Source organism: Loxodonta africana, chromosome 3, assembly GCF_030014295.1.
Source record: "Loxodonta africana isolate mLoxAfr1 chromosome 3, mLoxAfr1.hap2, whole genome shotgun sequence".
NCBI lineage: Eukaryota > Metazoa > Chordata > Mammalia > Proboscidea > Elephantidae > Loxodonta > Loxodonta africana.
The window spans coordinates 93,392,137-93,418,186 of NC_087344.1; the positions used below are offsets into that span (position 1 = coordinate 93,392,137).

At 38.7% G+C, this 26,050-nt stretch overlaps 1 protein-coding gene across 5 annotated transcripts in view; it reads right to left on the minus strand.

Moving 5' to 3' along the window:
- USP24 (ubiquitin specific peptidase 24) overlaps positions 1–26,050 on the minus strand; it is a 171,855-nt gene that overhangs the window by 47,593 nt on the left and 98,212 nt on the right. For all 5 annotated transcript variants that reach the window (XM_064282027.1, XM_064282026.1, XM_064282025.1 and 2 more), the window contains exons 32-45: positions 24,284–24,381; positions 20,504–20,599; positions 20,155–20,383; positions 19,270–19,429; positions 18,273–18,428; positions 15,724–15,794; positions 14,821–14,981; positions 12,139–12,200; positions 9,621–9,812; positions 8,515–8,632; positions 5,953–6,097; positions 3,062–3,181; positions 2,312–2,437; positions 736–834 (exon numbers count right to left, since the gene is read on the minus strand). In XM_064282027.1, coding sequence (XP_064138097.1) covers positions 736–834; positions 2,312–2,437; positions 3,062–3,181; positions 5,953–6,097; positions 8,515–8,632; positions 9,621–9,812; positions 12,139–12,200; positions 14,821–14,981; positions 15,724–15,794; positions 18,273–18,428; positions 19,270–19,429; positions 20,155–20,383; positions 20,504–20,599; positions 24,284–24,381 — 1,833 coding nt within the window. The remainder of the gene's footprint in view (positions 1–735; positions 835–2,311; positions 2,438–3,061; positions 3,182–5,952; positions 6,098–8,514; positions 8,633–9,620; positions 9,813–12,138; positions 12,201–14,820; positions 14,982–15,723; positions 15,795–18,272; positions 18,429–19,269; positions 19,430–20,154; positions 20,384–20,503; positions 20,600–24,283; positions 24,382–26,050) is intronic.

A 26,050-nucleotide genomic window follows, 5' to 3' on the forward strand; every position in this document is an offset into this window, starting at 1 on the left:
CTCCCCTCAACCAAAAAAAAAAGAAGAAATGGCTAAATTGCAAATTGTGCCTACTGATAGGAGGCGAGGTAAACGTTGAGACTGCGAGTAGGCTGCCTGTTCCTTAGAGGGCAATACCATTTTGTCACAGGTTTTACTGGGTAAAGGTTTAAATACCACTGCAAACAATTTTTTAATCTGGTCCCTTTGTCCCCTTTGACAGAGATCTCTAAGTTTCAAGACTGTTCCGCACAAAAAAAAACCCATCAGTTCACCAGTGATGGCTGTGCTCCTGTGATGCCAGGTTACGTCAATGGATACACGTTAAGAGTACATACGTACAAATGATTATTGTGTTGTAACTATAGATTATCAAGAGTTATATGACTCAAGAGGAAACCCTGGTGGCATAGTGGTTAAGTGCTGCGGCTGCTAGCCAAGACGTCACCAGTTTGAATCTGCCAGGCGCTCCTTGGAAACTCTACTGGGCAGTTCTACTTTGTCCTATAGGGTCACTGTGAGTTGGAATCAACTCAACGGCAGTGGGTTTTTGATTTACGGCTCAAGAAGAAAAGAAATATGTAATTGTAGTGATTCATTTGATGTTCAAATGCAGAAGAAACGGATTACAGTTGCAGTGTTAAAGACGATCGATTCCTAATTTGTCAATTTTATAGTAATCCCATATCCCAAGACACTGCTCTGGTACTATAATTAGAGTGTGAGGGAGGGAGAGGAAAGCGACACTTTCACTACCTTGAGATACTCATCCATCTGATCAATGAGACTAGTGAAGAATTCATACGCATCCTGCTGTTCTCTCACATACAGCTCTTTGTTCCACATCTTGAAAATCTATGTAATAAGAATTAAATATGCTGTTCAACACAAAGTTAGCAATTCCTGAATACAGTGGAAAAGGAATGTGAGAGCAATGAAGTGTTTCTAAAAACCAAGTTCACCACTAGGCTGTGAAAACTTTCACTGGAGGGAGATTGGCTTGTGTTCAGCCATCTATACTTTTCCCTGGTCCCCTTAAAATAGTAACAAGTCTATGAAACCGAAGGTGGGTACACGGAGATGTAAGGCTGTGGAACAGCCTCCCCTGTAGAAACTAACCAACTTAGTGGGGAAAACACAAGGTAACCTTCCATTACATGAAACACAGTAAAGCCAGGTTAAAAAACAATGCTCCTTATTTTAAAGACATTAGTGAAACTGGCACAGGTTCAGAGGAATGATTTGAACAAATATTTCAGAGCTAAGTCATGAAAAATATTCTAAATAATTAAAATCAGATAATCTCTAGAAATTCAGAAAGTCTATTTTTCTCAATATTCTAATCATTTGAAACCAAGCACCAATTTGAAGTAGAATGGTACAGTCAATCAGTGGTGTTACTTGGGGGTCTGCAGGCAACGTGGACAGCACCAGGTGACACCGTCAGAGGGGGTGGCATCAAAATGACTGTCTATGAAATTTTTGTGCAGTGTTCCAGCAGAATTTTATTTTTTTATAAAAATATCCCTGTAGTTAGTTATAACAACAAAAACATTTTTCACAAGCCCAGCTTACACGTATCAATACACCTACAAGGCTAAAACTCTATGCTAATTTACTTTTTGAACCTTCTAACGCACTCCAGTCAGAGTTGGCATTATCACTTAATTACAATGACACTTTGAAATACATGGCTCTGTCTGCACGTGCTACAGGCAGCCATACGACGGCTTCTCTTTTAGAAATGAACCTACTTACTGGGAAAAACACAAGGTAATCCTCCATTACATGAAACATTGTAAAGTCAGGTTAAAAATAATGTTCTTTATTTAAAGGCACTACTGATATTGACATAGGTATACAAACCAATTCTTTTACAGGTCGTTGGCAATAGAATTAGTCTACAGTTAATAGCACACTGTTGTTCTGGTTGCTGCTGCTGTTTACATAGTTTTGATTTTGTCAAATTTTCTGGTGTTTTAGCTATAATATTGTGGCAATTAGTATTTGTGAACCCATATCAAACTTTTTTTTTAGAATGAAGTAGTAATTAAAGGAAAAGAACTGATTACAGGAATTATAATTTAAGAGTAATAGAAAACATTACTAAGGATTCCATATGGTCTGGTATAGGAGGAGGTCTGAGGGGTGGGGGGAGGGAGGTGACGTCAACCCTAGTGATGCTACTGTAGTCAATTCGTTTATAGGATGCAGGTGATGGAATTACCTAGACTTAATAAAGACAAGAAACTATTATCACTAGAGAAGGAACGTAACTAAACTTCAAACATATAACAACTTTGACTCTAAAAAAAGTTACTGGGTGAAATACCTTCCAAAAGTTCTCAGGTACATAATATTGGAGCTTGCTTTCCATCAAATGCCCAAAGAGAGACTGCACTTGGTAGAATACACTATCATCTGGATTGTCCGTGTCATCATCCACTGAAAGTAATGACTAAAAGAAATGAAATTTATTAAGTTAGAAATATTAAAGTGCTTCACAGAAAACCTTGACATACACACGTCTGAGTACCCGCATTGCTATTTTAGAATGCTGTGTATGTTTGGATGTGGCTATAGTCCTACATATGTTTACCTCCAACAGCTCCTAGCTGATGTAATCGTGAACAAATCATCTCTTTGGGCCTCCCTTTATCACGAAAAACTACAGCTAGTAATACCAGGATCGCTATGAGAAATAACTGTGTCATAATACACATGAAATACTCTCAAAACCACTGACTGCTGTATCATAAGCTATTACTATATCATTATAAAGTGCTGATGGCATAGCTTAAATATTTCTAAAATACTAAAAAAGTGAGAATTTGAGAATAATTTTGGAGTCCAAAAATCACATTACATCAAGTCCATCTGTCACGTAGGTAGCATGTACAACAGCACATTTATAAAAACAAGTGATTATGAATATGTTGTCTATACTGATTTCAGAAGCTTCTAAAAAATCCTAGTTATGCCTAGTTTTAGCAAACTCAAAATGCAATATATAAATAGGGAATGATTTTTAGGCAATGTACATACTACTACCATACCAAACAGGAAAACGGAAGGAAATCACCTCAGGAAGACCAGGTTGCATATACAGCTGCTGGAAGACTGCGTTCATGTAACAAGTAGCGCCACCATTTCTGAGCCCCACAAACCCTGAACTGGACCTGCTATCCACTGGGGGAAGGTACTAGGAAAGAGAGGAGCAGAAACAGTAGAGAAAGAGAATTAGCACCTCTGCAACCAGTATGTCTCCATACACCTACTCTTCACTATTGACTCTCTCATTCCACATTTGTGACAACAGTAAAAAAATCTACTATCCGACTATTTTATGCATTAACAAAGAGCCACGTAAGGGGGTGGAGGAGAAGGGCAAAGTTTGTGACAGGGAGCGAGGCCACACAAGCTGCCTCTGGTTCGAATTACCCGGTCGAGTGGAGGAGCCGGGACACTCCCGTGCTGCTCTGTGCAGGCAGGACATGTGTAGGAGGTGGGGGCACCTGGGCCTCAAGGAGGGGGCAGAAGCCGTGGCCACAGAAGACAGGTGGGGGCTCTTCCTCCAAAGAAGCCTCTCTGCCACCCCTGCAGCCTCCACCGGGCCCAGGTGGCCAAGTCTTGCCTACCCACAGGCCTAGAAGTGGCCCACTGCTGAGGTCCATCTCCAGGGCTGGCAAAGCAGGAAGGTGGAGAGGCGAGGTGCAGGGGTCTGCACGGAGGCCTGGAGCATGGCCGGGTGATGGTGGGCCCCTGCTGCTCCAGAGATGGCAGGCAACTATTGACTACCACCATCCCCAACCCCGCGGGCTCCGCAGTGGTTGAGGAACCCGATGTGCCACTCCACGTGCATCAGGGAGGGAGATACACTGGCTAACCGTGTCGATAAATGAGTAGGTGTATAGTTATATGGGACGTCTGAGAGGAAAAAGAGATACACACTGAACAGATTTACACATCCAGTGTGCCAGCAAAACCTATGTTCATGAAGTCCTCCTGCAGATGCTAACAGTTATAAACACTATTAACACAATGCTTCTTTTTAGTTCATAATGTAAAATAGCTGGCATACAGTTGGTGTGCATTTCTTTACCCATTTATACAGTCATGCATTTAGTCACTTATCATTCAACAAATATTTACTGAGGGCCTACTATGTGCCAAGCACTGTGCGAGCAATATAGGAGAGAACAGAAAGGTACATGGTTCCTGATCTCAATGAGCTTATAATAGGGAAAACAGACATTCACCAAATAAGAATAATAATAAATATTACAAATTGAGGTAAGTACTCTAAACAAATGGAATATGGTTCTATGAAAGCATTTACTATGAAGAATCTTGACTGGTCTGGATGGCCAAGAAAGGCTCATATTCATTCCCTTCCTTTTTGAGAAAGCAACACTCTTCTATTAAAATTCTCTAATAAGCATACAATTAAGGAAATAAGTAAATACCCTAGCATTCCACATACAGATGTATTATAATAATGTAGATACCAGTACAGTGCTTATCTGGGTAGAAACACTCCAGAAGAGGCATCTTGAATAAAGTTCAACATGGTACTTCTGCTAGTGGAAAAGGGTGCTGCAGTGATACACTCTAAAGTGCTGTTAGAATAGAATCTTGGTTCTGCCATGCCATGACTAGAATCATGTCATTTGCATGTATCATGTACCTGCATCCATGTAATCAGCAACCAACAAAAACCTGTATGTCTTTCAGACTGCAAGGAATTACTAAATATTAACACACTTTTTACAAACATTAGACATACTCTTAGAGCAGGATGATTTCTAAGATCCAGTTGATACTTAAATTTATTTGCAAAGCATAGGTTTAAAAAAATAAAAAGTGACTCCTAACAGTGCTAAAACAAAATATTTCCATGAGGCAAGTAATTCTTCACTATGTTGGTATAATCCCTGATTTATGGGAAAAAAATAGCTTTCACTTTCATCTGATTATTAAATAAATGTAGTAAAACTAAAGCATAGCATTATAAACTAGTAACATTTTGATACTAACACAGTTCCCAATACATGGGCTCTTACATTTCTAAGCCTTTGCAAGTAGTACTTCCTAGGACAGGTGTCCTCACTGCCTTAGCTGCCTGGTACGTGTTCTGTAATTATCAGCTCAGGCATCCAAAGGGGTAAGACCGACTTCTGTGATTTAGAAAATGCAAAGGCAGCTTTCAGAGCATCCTCACACACTCCCACTCCTGATGTGATCCTCTAACAGCACACCTGTAACTTGCTTCCCTCTTACAGACTTCAGTATAGATGAAACTGTTTCATGCATTCATACCTTTGCCCATATTCTTGTCACTGCTGCAATGACCTTCCCACCTTGCTTCAAATGGCTTACTTGTCGTTAAGAGGCTATTTCAAGTGGTAGTGTGAAGTGCCCCTTTGTGTTAGCAGAGCATTTGGGATACCTCTATCTTATAATTAGACACATTATATTGAAATTATCTGCTTATAGGTCTGTCTCTCTCACTATACACTGACATTCTTCAGGGCTGGGATCACAGCTTAGTTTCTGAGCTCCAAAAGCTTACGACACTTCTCAGTGCACCATAAATTCAACAAATCTTTGTTGAATTTAACTGAACATAGCCTGCACTGTGATGCAATGTTGGTTTGACTTTGTATCTCTAGTGCTTGGCATTGTGTTAAGTATTATTACTCAAAAAGGAATGCTACTCTTCACTAAGAATAATTATCAACCAACTTGAAAATGTCTTTATTCTTTGATTAAAAGGGTACCATTTAGTAATACATCATAGTTTGTTAGTATAATACTTATAGTTTACAACTGATTTGAATATGAGGATATAATAACCCACTGAGAGTAATAATGACTTTCTTTCCAGTTAGGAGAAGGCAAATATAGTTTTAAAATTACATGCTTAAGAAATCATCCTAAAAAATTAAATACACCAAGGTCTGGAAACCTTACATCGAACTCCTTGGTGAGCGCAGGGTCGGGCTGATGATGCATAGAAAGGAGCTCTTTTGTAATAATTTGAAGATTTGAAGGTGAGCTATCAGCCAACATTACGAGGACTTCATAAGCCGCCAATCGGCTGTTCACCGCACTACATCTAAGAACAGAAGACACAAATTAGTTTCAACAACAAATAATCTACTTAAGTTGTTCATTAAACTAAATTAGCATTTCAAATAAAAAGTATGAGAGCTATAATCCATCAAACACGGTTAAGTCAGGTCTGATCTCAGAAAACTAATAATCTAGTAGAAAATGCTGTGCTTATTACTTAACAAAGGAACAGGTCATAGACACAGAAGGGTGAATATAGTTTAGAGCTAAATATCTTTTTGGTCTGATGACAAGGTGGCAAAATACTGTCATTTATGACTGTAGAATCAGAATATTCTTTAAGTAATGGATCAACAAAAATGGAGGAGAAAAACATAACTATACAATAACAACATAGGAATAAGTATAAAGATACTAGGTTAAGAAAAAAGGTTTTTATATCACCCTGAAATTCAAATATCTAACTGGCAGAAAAAGTAAGCTACACAAACCAAAATAGATACTCATAAACATTTTATATATGCTCACAGATAAAAAAAAAATTAAAGTCAACTTTTAATTTTGCTGAAAAAAATGGCAACAGAAACACAAAGTATGTCAAATCAGTTCACTTAGAGTGACATAATGGATAACTAGCAAGCATTCTGCAGGAAACTAAAGGCTTCCTATACTGATCCCCTTTAGCAAATTCATTTTGGAGATGGATAATAACTTCTCATCATAACCCAGGCTGATTTTGCATTACTGATGAGATCACAGGCTAGGTAAGATACACAGAAAAGAGGACACCCAATCTTTGAGTGACACACTCATGGGGTATAGGAGATGTGTTCAGGAAGGGGTTATGGGGCTCTTAGATCAGCCCTGTGCCAGGCACTGAGGACAATGGCCATGGAGCTGGCACTGTTCTTTGCTTCTGGTATATAGTTCTGGGTTGCAAAAGCCAAATGGGCAGGGAGGCGCCATATAATATACGCTGAACTTGAAGTTGTTTTGTTGTTACTGATACAAGAATAGCAATACTTTTGAAAAAAGCTACTGAGCATTTAAAATTTTTCTGGCTTTAGGGTTTTGGTGGGGGAAAGGCTGGGAGTCACTGATAAATAAATACCATGCAGTACAATGGGGAGGGATAAAACAAAATGCTTTTCTATTCAAGGTACCATATATGATTTAAAAAACAAAACAAAAACTTCCTGTTGATAGAGGCATTACTTTTAACAAATATAAAAGTATCCATAAATACAAATTGCAGAGGAACTACTAGAGATTTATTTTCTCATTCACAGAAAATTGAAGACACAAAGACACACACACACACACAGAAAAACACAGCTTTAATAAAATCCAAATCTTTCAGAAAAAAGAATGAGGTGAAATTAGGGGTGGGAGTCACAGCCTGAGGGATACCCCAAAAGTTCTAATGAAGGTTTATTACCTATAACAGATTCTGTTAAAAAGTAATCTCTAGATAGAGGAATATTTATATATGTTAAGATCTCTTAAAGTTCCATAAAATACTACTTACTATGTCTTGTATACATTTCAATCACCACTAAAATTATCCAAGAATTTTTTTATTGGTTAAATACCAAATCCTCAGTTTCTTCAGGATTACTCAATTAACTGAGTTTTCAAGGGTAAAGAACAAAATAAGTCAGATTCAGAGCAAATGAGAGGGTGGCTTTGTAGCTGCCTCCTCTTCCTATCTTCCATAGTACAAATACCACCCACATATGGTCAAAGTTACAATGGAATCTTTCAAATTTCTACCCATGAAAATAAAATTTGATTGTAAAATTACTACTTACTAGCAGTTTCCATGATCAGAACACAGTCGCTGCCAGTAAATAACCAGGTCAATGCACTAAAGCACCTGTACTTTTCTTGCAGGAGAAACCCTCAAGACTTGGCTCAGAGCCTACTCACTTTTACTTTAGACATAATTTTTATAAGCTTGGTTTCTCTTGGAAGTTGTTACTGACCAAGTTAACCACACGTTGTTATTTATTCCTCCGATGATAATTATGGTATTACCATATTTTAACACAAATAGCACGCCTTTTGCATTTCTTTGCGGGCTGCGCCCTCCCCCTGTGGGGCACCCTCACAAGCACTGCCATGCCAATCCTCTTCCACACGTTGCTGTAAAACAAAAATTAGCACAGTGCGTTTATGAAAATACCTCGCAGGGGGCAGGGCGCAGGGCGCAGCCGGCAAACAAAGGCAGAAGGCGGTGTTATTTGCGTCAACAATGCAGTAGCATACTTGCTCAGCACTTACTGTGGGCCAGGCTGGTTATATGCTAAGTCTTTTTACATGCATTTCTTTATACAGTGGATAATATTAGACATACACACACAAGATGGAAGACAAATGCCAAGTTAATAAAATCTTTTTGAACTAAAGTTTCAAATTAGAATTTTTACCAAAACTGAACACAACGTGCATTTTCCATACTTTGGATGAAAGTCCTGTTGACTGATGGCGGCGCTGCCAGCTGGAGAATGACTATTTAAAATAATTCTAGAAGCTCGGAAAAGGAAGTCATCTAACAATGGTTTAATGAGTGATGAACCTGGAATAGAGCACAATATTCATGTTGAGGAGGAACACTTACATTTTAATTCAAGTCTTGAACTTTCATATCAGAGCTGCAAAAGCACCCAAAGTCACCTAATGGGAGGGCACTAAATTTAATGCTTATTTCTAAGCGCTGACTATACAGCAAGGCTCTGTGGTTCAGGACGTGGGGTAGGCAGATGGGTGGGTTAGGAGACAGGATATAAGACAGACAAGTAAGAGTGCCTTCCTCTATGGGCTTACAATACAACGAAGGGAGTCAAGCTTCTACTTGGTATCGTAAGTGCCAAAGACACAAGGCAGAGTGGTTTGGGTGAATAGTTAGTCCAGTTAAACGTTCTGAAACTTTTTAAATCTTGCCTTCTTTAGACAAAAATGTTGAGAATCACTCTTTTCTATGTATCCCCAGTAGCCAAAAAGATTTTATAGAACTTAGTTTGTATTATAAAAGTGATAGGGTAATGTTTCGATTAATTTTCTGAGTATAATTTATAATATGAAATATGCTTTTACAAAATACATGTATACCCTAGGAGTTTCATATGTACCCTTCCATCTGGGGGTGGCAGTCGGGGTCTGCCTCCCCAGATGAGAATCACCGCTCAAAAGAAATAAGACATATAATAGATTATACATTATAAATAAAACATATAATAGATTATACATTATAAAGTACATAGCAGAAAAACAAAAGAACCCAAAAATCTACTTTGAGTTATAATTTTTACTTGGTATTAAGCTGCATGATCCAATTACTTTGAATGCTGTAAAAACCCTCTATGTGATCCTGGTGAAAAAGGTAAAATACACCTTAAGTTTAGTTTGTTAGCCACTAAAATTCTAGAAATCCCTTATTGCCTGAAGGGTCAATTTTCTATGGAACGTTTCAGCATCTATCCTATTTTCCCAATTACACACAATGATAATGGTAATAACAGAGAAGTGAGGTATTCGGCCACTTGGTAAGACGAAGCAATAATTACCAAGCATTTCCTTTTCTGCCCCACAGAGTGAAAGAAGGGTCTTAATAAGTCGTAAGTGCCCTGCCAATAAGATGTTGTCTGCTTCACTGGTCTCACAATCAGCTGTGCGATTAGGTTCAAAGTTATCCAGCCAAGTAATCTCATCTTCCAGCATGGTAGCTGGGCTGACTCTTAACTGCTCCATTTCTGAAGCTAAGAAGGACAAAAAGAAGAAGAAGAAAAAAAAAATCAATTACAAACAAAGAAGGGCTTTCCTTTGTGAAATCAAAATCCCGAATTAAGCAAAGTCAAGCAAAGTCAGCCTTTTCAGTTCATAGACATCAAAAAGATTGTCATTAAGTGGCAGGTTAGAACTACAGCCTGCCAGGGGTTATAAAGGCTTATACATATTCATTCAGTCCTTCGCTCCTAAACCAAACATTTATGGAGTGCCTCCTCTGTGCGGGTTGCTGTGCTATATGCTGGGGATGTAAGATGAAGGAGACAGTTGCTCCTAAGATGTTCCAGGTTGGTGGGTGTTAGCAGACGTCCCAGGGAACGAACCCTTCTAGAGAAAGAAGTGACAGAGGGGCCTGAGGAGAGCCCATACTGCAGCAGCGTTACTCATGCCAAGGGAGGGCAGAGTTCTGCAAAGGGCAAAGGTCAACAGTGAAGCAGCCAGGGCCCAGGTTTCTAAACGACGAGCCAACCTCCTGATACCTGAGAACTACTCTGGTCTTTTCTATTAAGTATTTCACTTTCCCCTTCAAATAAGGATTTAAAGCAAAATTCTCTACTGGTGTTGCAACTGGGGAGGAGAGGAGGAGTGATCGTGCACTCCTTCCACCGTAGTATAGCGGCAAGCAAGCAGGGTCCCCACGTGGTAAGGTGGAAAGGGATACTTCAGGGTTGGCCAGAGCTGGATTGGCAATGGATATGAACCCTGTCTCTACCACTGACCGTTTCCTCATTTATAAAATGGGGCTAACACCAACAATGCACAGTGCTGAGTATAAAATACATAGCACAGGCACTGGCATATAGCAAATACTCCCCCCAAAAATGGCAACCATTGTTGTTTCAAAACATTTTACCTGAGAATTTATTTTCCCCGAACATATCTCAATCAGGGATCCTGGATCCCTCATTTGCCACTCAGCAACACAAAACCAAAAAACCAAACTAAACCCAGTGCTGCTGAGTCGATTCCAACCCATAGCGACCCTATAGGACAGGGTAGAACTGCCCTATAGAGTTGCCCTGGTGGATTCAAACTGCCAACCCTTTGGTTAGCAGCCGTGGCACTTAACCACTACGCCACCAGGGTTTCCTCAGCAACACAAGGCCTACATTAATAATTTGTTCATTCATTCTAAAGTTGCATGTTTTCCAGTCCTCAATAAGCAAAGAATACCCTCTGCAAGCCTAAGCCAGAGCACAAAATCTTGACAGCTGCTGCCCAACTCTGCTCAAAAGCCTGGTTGAAAACACGGTATTTAGAGTAGACTGAAAGATGGGTATGTAGTCCATCTACTTCTCTAGAGAGAACAGATGCTATTCCTGAATCAAGACTCAGACAGTATTATCTCAGTCTCCAACAAATTCCATTTCTTTGCTCAGAACACTGCATCCTCTGTTTTTATTGAGACACTTCTGCATCTGACAAATGTGTTTGCCTCAGGGGTGATGCTGAAGATTAGCAGTCACTGTATCCGTAAATGTCCTTTACTCGAAGACTTAAGTGCTGGGAAAAAGATTTGTTCAAAAGACGATTCTGTTTCTTCCTCTAGAGAAGGATATTGACAGCAACCAATCATATACTGTTTCCTTTTTACCCTTGACTTCTAGGAATCTCACAACCAAATTCTGACTGTGGGTGGCTTTACAGCCTGCAGCTTTTTTTTCTCCCGGCCTTGACATTCTTTTCCAATTAATATTTTTGTTGATCCTGATTTGTACTTTATTTCCTCTAAGCTGAAGTAAACTCTTGACGTAAGAAAATAGGGAATAGACTAGCAACTTTTGATTTGAACAACTAACATTCTAACATTTATTTGCATTATTTCAGGGTAAGTACAGATGATTAAAATTTAAACACTCTAATGACAGAATTTCTAATATTTAAATTACCTAACACTAAATATATTAACTGACTTCATTACCAACATGCCTCAATACAGAATTCCTCTTTCCCTCTGTGATCAACCTTGTAAACTGTCAGAATTGACTATACTATCGAGAAACATCCTTCCTAACAATTCTGTATTAGTGTAATTAAAATACGAACCACTGAACAATTTTTAAAATCCACAAGTCTTCTCAACCACTTTAATGTCTGGGTGTCCGACAGAAGAGGAGTTCACTGGTACACAGGTTTACGTGCTATTTTTGAGGAAACAAAATTCAACTTCAAACAGTAATTAAAATCTTATTTATATATAAGACACGTAAGTCGGATTTACAAATGTCCATCTGGCCTTCTTTTCTAATCCCTCCCCCTTAAGCACACAAATCAAAGTCAGATTTTACTTTTACTTACTTGTCAGATCATCTAATAACTGGCACCTCAGATCAAAATACTCCATACACTGAGATAACAGTCTAAAAAACAGATACGTTTCAGTTATTAGAAAATGGCTAAAGATTTCAAAATAAAAAATATTTTCCTTATAAGAACAAGTTCATAAAACAAATGAGCAAGAGAATTTCCCTAAGCATAAAAAAAAAACTTTTATACTGATTCTACTTCTATCTTTTATCAAGAAGCACATTAATGACTTCACTTCTACAGATGCAGTACAGGATTAATACTGTAGAGAGAGAACATAATGTTATCACATTTTGTACTAATGTGTGCACTGATTACATAAGGGATACACTGATTACATTCATTTATTCAAATGATCAACCAGTACTTAGTAAGCACCTACTATATGCCTGGAACAAAAAAACACAGGAGAGAGACAATAAATAAAAAAATCACACACACACACGTCAAATGGTGACAACCCTAAGAAGAAAAATAAAGTAGGGTAGGAGGAGAAAGAAGGGGAAATCATTTTATCTAGATCATCAAGGAAGGGTTTTCTGCAGTTATAACACTTATCAGCACAGGTTTTAGAATCTGATGGTTCTTGATTTTAATCCTGGCTTCATTATTCATAGCTGGGGTCCATGGACAACTTATTTCACCTCCAACTCTCAGTTTTCTTGATTTTTAAAACGCTTACTACAGTATTAGAAACACACACACATACACAAACACACATAAAAGAGGCTCAAGCATGGGCTAATGATGAGTGTGTATAATGAACCAAGGATTATTTTAAAAATGAAGATAACAGTACTGCCAAATTCATTTGGCTGTTGTGAGGATCAAATGATAAATATATGCAAAGAATTCAGCACGCTGGGTGGCACACAGTTAGCACAACGTAACTGCTATTATCATCATCATCACTATTATTATTAAGGAAAAATATGTACCAAACTTTGGTATTTAAAAAAAGTTGTAAAATGAAAACACATAAACAAAAATTCAATTTTATATAAAATTAAACAGCTCTAGAGTCAACAGATTTTTAAAAGACATTCTTAGAGAGTATGTATTAAAAAACTCATCTAGTGCTTTCTGTTTCTTCCCCAAAGTTTAGAGGAAGCTAACATCAAATCAAATTCCTTTTTTTCCCCATGAACGTATATGCCACATTTTCTTTATCCATTCATCTGCTGATAAGCCCTTGGGTTATGTCCACCTTTTGGCTACTGTGAATAATGCTGCAATGACTACATGTACCTTCAAATCAAATTCTTAATATTTAGTTATATTTAATAGTCTTGTTTTTACAATAAGTACAACAGCTTGTTTCTTAGAAATGGCTTAAATACTTTCACTAAAGAAAAATTAGTTTTACAAATTAATGAAAGGATTATCTGATTTAAAAGAAATTTTATCAAGGAAAAGTTGGAAATCTAAGGTCAAAAAAAGAAGTTTCTATAGCTTCTAACTCAGATGCCTTTACTGAAAAACCATTCTCTGGCATTTGGTTTTGCACCATAAATGAATTACTCTTCATTATCAGAAATGCATAGCTAATATCTTACTTAGGTTAAATCTTGGTGGTAAACTGGAACACAATTGTAAGTTTTGGCTAAACCTTTAACATTTAAGTTACCCTCAACAATCTTTAAGAAACCAAAATCCTGACTTCTTTATTTGTCGATCTACAATGTTAAACTAGAAGGTTAAATATTTCAAGATAATATTTGTGTTGAGACTTAGATATGTGGGCCACAAATCCTCATAATCAGGAAGTGCATGAGAACATAAATATCAATATACACACTTAATTCTATAATGACAGCTTGCAAATAGATAATATTCTAACTCAGTTTCAGGAAATTCTGCAGATTATACATCTCATATCTACAAAATTTAGGTGTTAAAAAAAAAAGCCAAGGGTTAGATGCTTACATGTTAGGAGTCTAGGGTAGCCCTGACACCTCTTCCCTCCCAGGGCTCTAATTTATAAAGCATGGACACAAGGAAAGTACATATCGATTTCACAGATCTCTCTGGTATCTTATAAGCCCCACAGGAGGGCTCTCTGGTGAAAGCTGAGTTGGAGAAAGTGGCTTAAACTTAAGGTTGAAGTGGTACCTCCTACCTCCCCCCCGGACCTAGATCAGGGCATCCATGCATGTAGACTAGCCTGTAGAGATGAGACGGGGCAGAAGAACCAACTTACCCAAGTGATTTTATAGCCTGGACCATAAGCCTTCCTACATGCCCAGGTACATGTAAAACTAAGAATGAAAGCTAGAAAGATAGCACAGATATGGACTTATAAAGTATGCTGAGCCGAGAAAGTGATGAACAACGGGACAAGGGCAGTGCCCTTTACACAATTACTCAGCTCAAGTAACTTCAGGCTCTCACCAACCAGGTGAGCTCCTCCTTCTCTTTGGGTTAGGTGGGCTAGGTGGAATGGAGATGGGGGGAGCGAGTCTGGTAGTTCTTCTTCTAACTCTCCTATTCTGAATTTTGGGGAGAAAAACAGAAATGCCCTCTTTTAGGGCACAAATAACAGAGAAGAAGAAAGGAGAAATTCTTTTGTCATCTCAATAATGTACTCTGGACTTTAGGGGAGCAACACAGAAATCATTATTTTATTCTTTCTGCCTTTCTTGTAACTTCAGCTTTTCTATCTTTGTTACATACCTCTGATTGACTCCTCTCATAATACTGGTTGGGGACCAGAGAGGCAGCTGAGCCGTGAGAATGACACCGAGGAGAAACTGATTGGGCTTCTGTACATCCGGATAAGCTGAAGTGTCTGTCTGACTAAGAGTATATAGTTGATCACAGGCAACACGGCGAATCTGAAATTACATTATTAGTGGCAAAGGACACATACTGATCAACGTTAAAGAATGCTTAAAAAGGGCCTTCCTCCAAAGCCCACGTTACTTACTCATTCGAGTTATTGATGGATACCTACAAAGTTATGAGAGTTTCAATGGTAAAGTTTCCATTGAATAAAACAGGACTAACAAAAAACAAGTGTGTTTTGGGAACTGATTTCCCACTGTAATTACTAATCTACCTTAATCAATAGGTGCATAACTGAATCTAAACGAAAGTAAGAAAAAACGTCAAGTGTTTACAAAGTTAATTTTCAAGGTCACGTAAGAAGTTAGAATTTTAAAATCTAATGAAAGTTCATGGCTTAAAGCTGGTCTTTCCTGATTTTGGCCAACATGCTAACAATGCCAGCTGTCCTTATGAACTACAGATATTGAACATTGGCTGTGTAATTTTATTTGTTATAAACAAATACAAATTATTTTTTTTAAATAAAACCCAGATATTACACCATTGATCTCTTGCTAATCATAGCACTCATCTCATAAATTGGTGGAATACCTTGGAGGTAATGGAAAGGAGGGTCAAATAGTCTTACCAGTCACTGTGCCTTCAGAGTGGTCTGAGGCCCCATAGGTCACCCTGAGAGAACTAAATGCCATTCTTTCTGTACTCCCCACAGTTTCACAGGTATTCAAGGGAGCCCAAAACAGAACAGGGCCAAAGGGATTTTTATAAAGTAATTAAAAAAATTCCTACCTCAGCACTTGGGGATCCAAGTAGAATATCGATGATAAAATCAGCAACACAGGGCAAGTTATAGAAAGATGCTAACAATAAAAATAAGGAGAATTGGGCAGAGGAGGGGAGAATTAAGTTAGGCAATACATTAAAAAAATATGAATAAGTTCCTAGGCTTAACTTTAGCTTTTCTTCTACATGGAAATCAGAATTCAGGACCTTCTACAATTGTTTCCACATCTGTCAATTTATCCCACGAAATTCTAAGGTGCTCAAGAGTGGGAACCATGTCTTAGTCATCTTTATACCCCCACATTTCAGCATAATACCTTGCACATACACTGACAGAATAAATATTTATTGCGCTAAACAACTATCAATACTTGCTAGCTGGAAAATGCATCCTAAAAGAAACTTGTTAGTTCTGTCAAGTCAATTTTCAACTCATGGCGACCCCATGTGACAGAGTAGAAGCGCCCCATAGGGTTTTCTAGGCTGTAATTTTTACTGGAGCAGATCGCCAGGTCCTTCTCCCGTGGAGCCACCGGGTGGGTTCGAACTGCCAACCTTTTACTTAGCAGCCGAGTGCTTACCCACTGTGCTACTAGGGCTCCTTCAAAACAAAACAAACAAAAAACCAAACCCACTGCCCTCGAGTCAAGTCTGACTCATAGTGACCCTACAGGACAGAGTAGAACTGCCCCACAGAGTTTCCAAGGAGCGCCTGATGGATTCGAACTGTCGACCTTTTGGTTAGCAGCCATAGCTCTTAGCCACGATACCACCAGGGTTTCCTAGGGCTCCTTAGGGAAGTTATAATTTTTTTAATTGATTTGAAAATATCTGTAAACTAAACAATTTAGGAATACTGAACTGAGAGTATGGTGTATGTTGAAATGCGTTTCATAACGACTTATACTTCTCATAAACCCCCAAAAGCACGTGTGCTCAAAGTAAATAATTACGAACGGTATTTTAATATTCCATAATGTTTAACTTTTTCTATACATTTACCTTGATTATCTTTACCTCTCGTTTATGCAATTAGCATGCATGCTATACTAAATACATAAGCATCACCAAATGTACGTTAACAAGCAGTATGCATCAGTTACAATAGTTAAAAAGAGTAAAGCTCCTATGTGTTGGTACAATTTTTAAAACTTCATTCCTGAATACTTACTGAGGGCTTACTACACACCAAGCAGTGTTTGGGTGCTGGGGTTCAGCAGAGAACAAAACGGGAAACAGTCTGCCTTCATGGATCTTACAGTCTAGCTTGGAAGGGTTTGATGACACTGAACATGATAATTAAGTAAATTATATTGTATGTTACACAGTGATAAGTGTTAGACCAAAGGGAGAGTTATGAGTTTTTTAAAGGTGGTCAGAACGTCTAAGAATGTGACATTTAAGCAAAGACCTGTAGGAGATGAGAAGAGAGCTGTGTGGATATATGGGGAAAGAACATAGTGGAAATAGGGAATAAAGAACATAGCAGAAATAGGGAATAAACTGCAAGGTAGAAGCAGGAAGATGAGTTAGGGCACTACTGCTATAATCCCAGTAAGAGAGGACAGCAGTTCAGAACAGTGAAGGTGGGACTAAGGAGTGGAATCTAGATATAGTTTGAAGCAGGATGTGCTGACAGATTAGAAATAGGTGTGACAAAAGCAATCAAGGATGACTCCAAGGTTTTTGGCCAGAGCAACTGAAGAATGAAGCTGCCATTAACTAAAATGGGAAATCTCTTGGGTGATACAGGTGAGATCAGTAGTTCAGTTCTGGGCATGTTAAGTTTGGGATGTCTAGTTGATATCCAAGTGGATGCAGATCCAAATTTAAAAGCTGTCAGCATATAGAAGGGATTTAAGGCTGTCAGACTGAATAAAATCACTAAGAGAGTGAGTGTAGACAAAGAAGAGACGATGGCAAAAGACTGAGCCCTAGAGTGGCTCTAATGTTGAAAGAACAATTAGTAATATCCCCAGTGTACCAAAGCAACAATAAAAATGAAAGGGCAAATCTTAAGTTGCATAATCTTTAATACTGAGTCATTATCAGTTTATACATAATTTATCAACCTATTCTATAATCTGGAAACCCTGGCGGCACTGGTTAAGAGCTATGGCTGCTAAACAAAAGGTCAGCAGTTCAAATCCACCAGGCGCTCCCTTGGAACCCCTATGGGGCAGTTCTACTCTGTTCTATAGGGTTGCTATCAATTGGGATCAACTTGATGGTAATGGGTTTTTCTTTTTATTCTATAATTTAAGAAGCAGTAAATCTGGATTGTTTAAATTCCTCAACCCGATAGTAAGCTATTAGAAGGCAGACACATGCCCTTGGTAATATCTACTGTGGGATTTTGTACACAGAAGGTGCTCAACAAAGACTTGTTCAGTTTTAACTACTCTAGCACTTACTTAGTCCACATGTCAACTCCCCCCCCCTTTTTTTTTCATTTCTATGAATATGACCTTATCGATGGAGAAAGGTAAATAATTTTCAACAGAAACCTGGCCTTTCTCTAAAAGTGATTAACTCCAAGTAAGCCTGTGGCATACCCAGCTGCTGGCTCCGAAGCTGTAGGCACGTAACCAGAAGAGACAAAGCCTCTCCAGCAATCAGTGAGTCTTTGGTGGATACAGACTGCTGTCGAACACAGATTCCTGCATGCAGGGCTACTGGCTCTCCTTCACTCCCAGAGCTGCAATTGCTTCCTGAAAATAGGCAAGCACAAGTTTACTGTGGACCTACAGGAACTGTGCAATATTCCAGTATCTTTTTAACATGTTCCAGACTCCTCATGTGACACAGTTCAAAAAAGCACTTTGTACTTTAGTCTAAGAAACCAGAGAGATGTGATCACGTTATTTCAAACACCGTAACTTCTCTGTACATAAAACACATTTGGAGGCACTCAAAATTTATTTACAAGGCAAAACTAATTTAAGGTAATGGAACAGCAGTATAATTTTGGCGGTATGAGGGAGTCCTCTGGGGCTACTGGAACTGTTCTCTATCTTGTATCTTGCTCTATGTGAATTACATATATATAAAAACCTAAAAATCCTGTATACTTAACATTTCTGCACTGCATGTATGTCACATATTTTAAAAACTTTTAAATTATTAAAGCATTTATAAACACATAGATGGAGCAGGAAAATCAAAGGAAGCTTGGAAATAAAACTTATGAAGGCCTAACAAAAACTGGCTAAACTAAGAAAAGACTGTTTTCCAGGTAGGAATTCTAGATGAATCTGTATTACAGCCAAAATTATTCGTTTCATGACACTTATACTCAGCCAAGCTAAAAACCCTGGTTGGCTTGGTTTCCCCACTTACTCCATGTGTTTATAAATTCTTTCTTGAAAGAAGTATGACGTACATATAGTAATGTGCACAAATCTTTAATACAGCTTGGAAAATTTTTACTCAGGCTCAAAAGCAAGAGAAAAGGCTTTCTCCTTTTTATAACTCTGACAAACCCATGAACAGATAATTAGTACAGCTATTTCTTGCTCCATGTTTTAATTACTTTCCCTATTTGATCAATACCTGAACTGCTGAGTCTGTTTCGAATTCCAGCAGGAAACAGAGAATTACTTTCTTTAATTGGTTGGCTACTCCCAACAAGGTCAAGGCGTCCTGCAGCTGCAGCCCATGATAGTCTCATGAAACAAGCCACGGTAGAAGTGAAATCACTTACTTCCATTGTCTAAAAGAAGTTTGGAAAGAGTGTTATGACAGAAGGCAGTACCTGGGCACATTCCATCGACTCATATAACCTTTTTACTGGTCTCGATTTCATGAGACTCTTTTCCCTCCAAGATGGTCCATAAGCACAGCCTTCTTCACACTACCACACTGTTCAAAAGTTTTCAATGTCTCTCTCTTACTCTGAAAACAGAGACTCTGATCTCCATACTCTGGTCTCAAATTACCCCTCATCAATTTTATTTTTAACTATTTTCCCTCTTCCCACACGCTACATTTTGGCCTTCATGAACTACCCAGTGACGTCCCATACATGCTCTGGCTTTGTCTAACTGTGCTCATGCTCTCCCCTGTTGGAGTTCACAGCTCTCCTCTCTCCAACTATGTCTTCTCTCTGCATATTTAATTTCTATCTATTCTTCAAGGTCTAGCTCAAATGCCACCTCCTACTTTAAAATCGTCGATGGCAGTCACAGTTGAAGGTGATGATTCTACTTCCTTTGAAGGCCCACAGGACGTTTCCTTTATAGTTCTCTCATAAAACTTGATACTTTCTCCCTTGAATGATAGTTATTTCCACACTACTGGCCTCTTTCTTACTCACTGTAAGTTCCTGGAAAGCAATATTCATGTCTTAATCATTATATATTTGCGCAGTCCCCATACCCCCCAGCCAGAGCCTTCTAAACAGGAGTTTAAAAATTCTTGAATACACAAATCACTTACTTGTATTGCAACCCGTGCAGCAGGGATAATTTCCTCAACTCTAATAGAGGACCTATCAGAAACTGACAACTGTCGGTAGGATGACTTCTCTGGGGTACCACATAAGGACATCTGCCTGCTTGTCTGACGGCTGACGTTTCGGAATGGGCGAGAAGAAAGTGCTTCTATGCCATCTTTGGTGAGGTCTTCATCTAATAATGTGGGCATTGTTTGTCCAACAAGTAAAAACCTTAAAATGAAATAAAAAAGTGGGCTTATTCTAGGTTATTTCATACTACTTAAAAATGATAGGGTTTGGAAAGAAAAATAAAGTATTGCTCTGTGAGACTAATGCAATATATTTACATACCTTGCAAGCTGCAGACAGATGGAATAAACACCTTGCCTGGTTTCATAGTCTACTTCTGATGGGATGGAATCCCTCTGCATGACATTTACAACCAAACTTAAAAGAAAAGAAAAAAGGCAGGATATTCAAGACCTCCATTCCTTTTATAGGAAATTTTCCATAAGTAATTTAATTTAATTAGTCGTAAGTGTTAAAGTTTCTACAAGATCCTCAAACATAAATGGACCATACCTATTACTGCCACAATACTTTTCTATGATATCTATAACCTTTGATGATCTACTTAGAATTGGATTCCTTGCTTAGCCAAAAAGATAGCCAAGATAAGAGCGTTTTGGGTAGTTCCCCTCTCACTAAGTGGTTTAAGTTCACTGAACAACCACTGCCTCAGTAGTAGTAGAACTATCAATTCAAAAATATATCCAAAATTGGTATACTCAATCAAGTTTGTTTCTCACCATGTCCACTACAACCTATGTTACTACAAAGGCTTCCTAACTGGTCTCCCTGCTTCCACTCTTAACTTTCCCTTCTCCAAATCTATTCTTAAAAGATCAACCAGAGTGATGCTTTAAAAATACCATATTTTTACATAAATAACATGTGCCTTCTATGTTTGTTTGCAACCGTGCCCTCTCCCCTCGAGGTATTTTCATAAGTACCACTATGCCAATATTATTTCATATGTTGCTGTGAAAAAAAATCTAGCTTCAGGTGATGGAATTCTGTGTGATTTTCATTCTCTTATTTTTATTTGCCAAAGTCAAAGTGTACTTTTGCAGTAGTAAAAACGTTTCCACTTAAAAAAAAAAAACAACTTGATGGGGGTGTTAGGACTTACAAATTTACACACATGAAAAATACCAAGATATTTAAGTCATGCTTATTTCTCTGAAGGGGCCAATAAATTGAACTTGAGTTTACAATCACTAAAGAAGAATAACTTAAAAAAACTGAGCATAGTGCGCTTACGAAAGTACCTCACAGTGGGAAGGCATGGTTGGCAAACATAGAAGTCACCTGTTATTTGTGTAAAAATGCAGTAAGTCAGATCATGGCAATTCTCTGCTCAAAATCCTCCAATAGCTCCCTACTTTATACATATAAAAAAGAAGAGTCTTCACAGTAGCTTATAAGATCCTACTTACCCTGACCTCTGTAATCTCCCTGACCTCATGTCCCACCGCTCTCTGCCTAATTCACTCTGACCCAACCATACTGGCTTCCCGCTGTCCACCACACCAGTCATGTCTCCACTGCAGGGTGATGCACTCACTTGTGGCTCCCAGGTGTTTCCATGTCTTGCTTTGTTTCCTCACCTCCTTCAGTGTTGTAAAATATTACCTCACCAGTGAAGCTTTCCCTAATCGCCCTATTAGAAAGTGCAACCTTCTCTATCACCCCTTCCCTATCTTATTTTTCTCTATAGCTCTTATCACCTTCTGATATATGCTTTTACTTATTTACTGTCTGCCTCCCTCTCTTGACTGTAAGCTTGAATGAGACAGGATTTTTGTCTATTCGCTGCTCTGTTCCTGGTGCATAGAACAAAGCCTGGCACCAGAACTGACATACAAAAATTCCAAACCACACCAATTGCCGCTGAGTCGATTCCAACTCGTAGCAACCCTATACGACAGAGTAGAACTGCCCCCATAGGGTTTGCCAAGGCTGTAAATCTTTACAGAAGCAGACTGCCACATCTTTTTCCCGTGGAGCAACTGGTGGGTTTGAACTGCCAACCTTTTGGTTAGCAGCTGAGCCCTTAACCATTGTGCCACAGGGCTTCTATACAAAAATTAGCCAAAAGAAAAATGCCTTTACTACCACAGCTCTGTAACTGAATGATGTAAAATGAACTTCTACTATGAACACCTCTACGATGCTGCACAAAGAATAAAACTAGATGTGTATTAGACCTTCCACACTGCTTGTGAATTCTTTTAGCTCCCATTTCCGTTTCCCATCCCCTTTATCTCTTCAAGGTCCCTACCAGCTTTTCTTCTCATGACCTCCAAACAGGAGTCCTTCAACTATCCTTTGCTTAAACTTCAAGTTGGCCTTCACTTCTTCTTAGCCCAGAGGAAAAGGCAGGCCTACTCCTTTCTAAAGTAAATCTAGATGGCGCTTTTTCTTTTATCTTTCCTTTAATCCTTACTCTTTTCTTCTTTATCAGCTCCCTCTAGTCAGCCTTCAGTGAGATCCAAGTCTCCTACAAGCTAAAATAAAAACCAAGCAAACTTTATCCTCAGTTATTGTTTCCTTCAAGCTACCAACACCTTTTTCCCACTTATCTCAAAGCAGAGATTTCTCCTTACTGACTCTACTTCCCTTCCCTACCTTACACTTGCCCCTCAGCTCTGGCTGGCTTATGCCGGCTTTATTTACACTGATGCCTCTCCCAAATCTCTAATACGATTCTCTACTTCTCTCCCTTCTCTCCCAAGCACCATTTCCAAATCATCTGCTTCACACGACTCATATGCAACCAAATTTACTTCTCTTGCTCTCCTGTTTCCACCATCCTCCCAAAACGTGGTCTTATTTCCATAAAAATACACCATTTACTCCCTTCTCCCAGGCTAGAAACCACAGAGACATTTTATAAATATCTATCTCATATCTAACTAAAGACTTGTTTACTTTACCTTATAAATGTCATTCTGCCATTGCCCTTAATTTAAGACCTGCTGTCTCTTCTCTGGAAACCCTGGTGACATAGTGGGTAAGTGCTACAGCTGCTAACCAAAAGGTCCATAGTTTGAATCCACCAGGTGCTCCTTGGAAACTCTATGGGGCAGTTCTACTCTGTCCTACAGGGTTGCTATGAGTCGGAATTGACTCGACGGCACTGGGTTTGGTTTGGTTTTTGGTCTCTTCTCTGGACCGTTTTCACAGCTCTTCACTCTTCTCCTTGCTTCCAGTCTCTCCCATCTCTATTCATCCTCTCCACTGCTGTCAGAGTAATTGTTCTAGATAATTCCTTGCTTAGAAATCTCTGTTTTTCTATGGTCTACGAGAGAATAGCCAAATTCTTTAATGTGCCCCTTCCTTATAAACTTCTTTCTACTATCCTCTAATGTAGCCTTCCTATAGTTTCCAGGACAGGCCGTGCACCTGATTACTTTTACTCATTCTGTCTCTCTCCCTCTTCCCTCCCCCAGTCTTAGAATGTCTTTTCCTTTCTGATTTACCTAAGGAATTTCTACTCATTTCCCACCTCTTCAGTTCAAATGTCAATTCTCATCAAACATTTCCTAACCTTATTACCCCAAGCAGATTTAACCGCTATTTTATTTTCACCCCCAAGCCCTTTTCATAAGTATCTTTTAAAATACTTATAATATTGTCTAAGCATGTTATTTTTCTTTGTTCAACCATGAGCATCTCAGGGGCAGGGATATCTAATTTATCTCTGAATCCTCGGCACTAAGCAGCACTCCTTGCACAGTACGGATTACTGGAAGTCAAGTTCACCTTCTCCCAAACTAACGTGGGAATCAAAAGAAACAGATACAATCTCCTGACCTTTACTCTTTTTGAGAATTTCCCCCACTATCAGGGGAAAGGCATTTGCTTCTGTAAGTTTCTCAGCTAATCAAAAGTTGTAAAATAAATTAAAATATTCTGAAGGACTGAAACATCCTTCCTTCTTCGTATAACTCTCACAGTGCTTCACTTAATACCCTGTAGGAATAAGCAAGTCTTTGCAGAACAATCTAACTAACACACCTACATCCACTTTATGCAACTCACATAAAAATATATTGGAACTCTAACCTCAAACCTCCCGCTTTGAGGAAGTTCTCACAGAATGATTTTGCACAGCTCCTTGCCATGTCATCGTCGGCTGTGGGCATGAGTTTAGAGCTTAGCACCTAGGAAACAGGTAAGCACAATTAATCATCCCATTTTCAGGAGATATTATCCCTTCACTAAATACAACATTCAGATGAGTAAGAGCATCTTTAAATGCTGCTACCTTTTTCCCGGAAATATTAAGGGGTTGAAGTTTCACAATAAAAATAATCTCATTTTCTAAATTCTATTTACTTAGCAAGAACAATCTTTCTGTTCTGAAGAAAGCTGTTGTGCTCTTTTATGAAATCAGTAAATGTGAAAGTCTAAGGCCCTCAGGTTTAGGTAAGAACAGATAACTTTACGTGATACACTATATATGTTCTTGAAGAAGTATATAAACCAAAGTTTTATAAATCTGTTGCTGTCGAGTTGATTCTGACTCATAGCGACTCTATAGGACGGAGCAGAACTGCCCCATTAAGGTTTCCAAGAAGCGGCTGGTAAATTCGAACTGTGACCTTTTGGTTAGTAGCTGAGCTTTTCACCACTGTACCACGAGGGCTCAAAGTTTTATAAAACAGCCTATATATTAAAAATGCTAACTGAGCTCCCTAATAATGACTTTCACTTCTATTTATTGAGCACTTCCAAAGCTGTAATCTTTACAGGATCAGACTGCCACATCTTTCTCCCATGGAGCAGCTGGTGGGTTCAAACCACCAACCTTCTGGTTTGTAGCCAAATGATTACCCACTGTGCCATCAGGACTCCTATTGATACCTATCATTTATAGAGCACATTTACAGAGTTTTTCACATACAGGTAGTCCTTGACTTATGACGCATTTGAGTTACAAGAAACCACACTTACAACTGTTTATTATTTTTTTTATATCTTATTATTAGTAACATGTATTATATACAATGTTGTAGCACACAATTGGCTGGCGTTACCACTCTCATATGCTCAAAGATCAGATTTATAAAGATACTTAAAAGGCAATAATAATGAAAACTCAAAAAGAAAAAAAAAGAACTATTTGACTTAGTCTGAATGGACTTATGATGGAGTTGTGGGAATGGAACCTCATCGTAAGTCAGGAACTACTTGTATACAATCTCTACTGGCTGCATGAGAAGACAGGGAAGTAGCCTTCATCAGTAGCCCTCATAGCACAGTGGTTAATGCTCAGCTGCTAAACGAAAGGTCCGCTGTTCAAGCCCACCAGCCACTCCTCGGGAGAAAGATGTGGCACAGTTTGGTTCCATAAATATTATAGCCATGGAAACCCTATGGGGCAGTTCTACTCTGACCTATAGGGTCGCTATGAGTCACAATCGACTTGACGGAGTGGGTAGGCATAAGACAAACTGCTTAACATGCATTATTTCTTAATCTCACTAGGACTCACATAATAATCATACTATAGTACAAGACTACAAATCTAGCTTATGCTCCAGTTTTACCACTTAGTAGCTGAGAAACATGATTTTCCCTTTTGCCTCAGTTATCAGCAAAATGGGGACAGTATATACTAACTCAGAGGACTATTTGGATTACCTTGAGATGATAATGTTACCATGCTTACCAACAAATTTCTCATAGAGCTTCATTAACATCAAGAACCACCATGTGTCTGTCAGTTTGTCGTACTGTGGTGGCTTGTGTGTTGTTATGGTGCTGGAAACTATGCCACTGGTATTTTAAATACCAGCAGGATCACCTACGGTGGACAGGTTTTAGTGA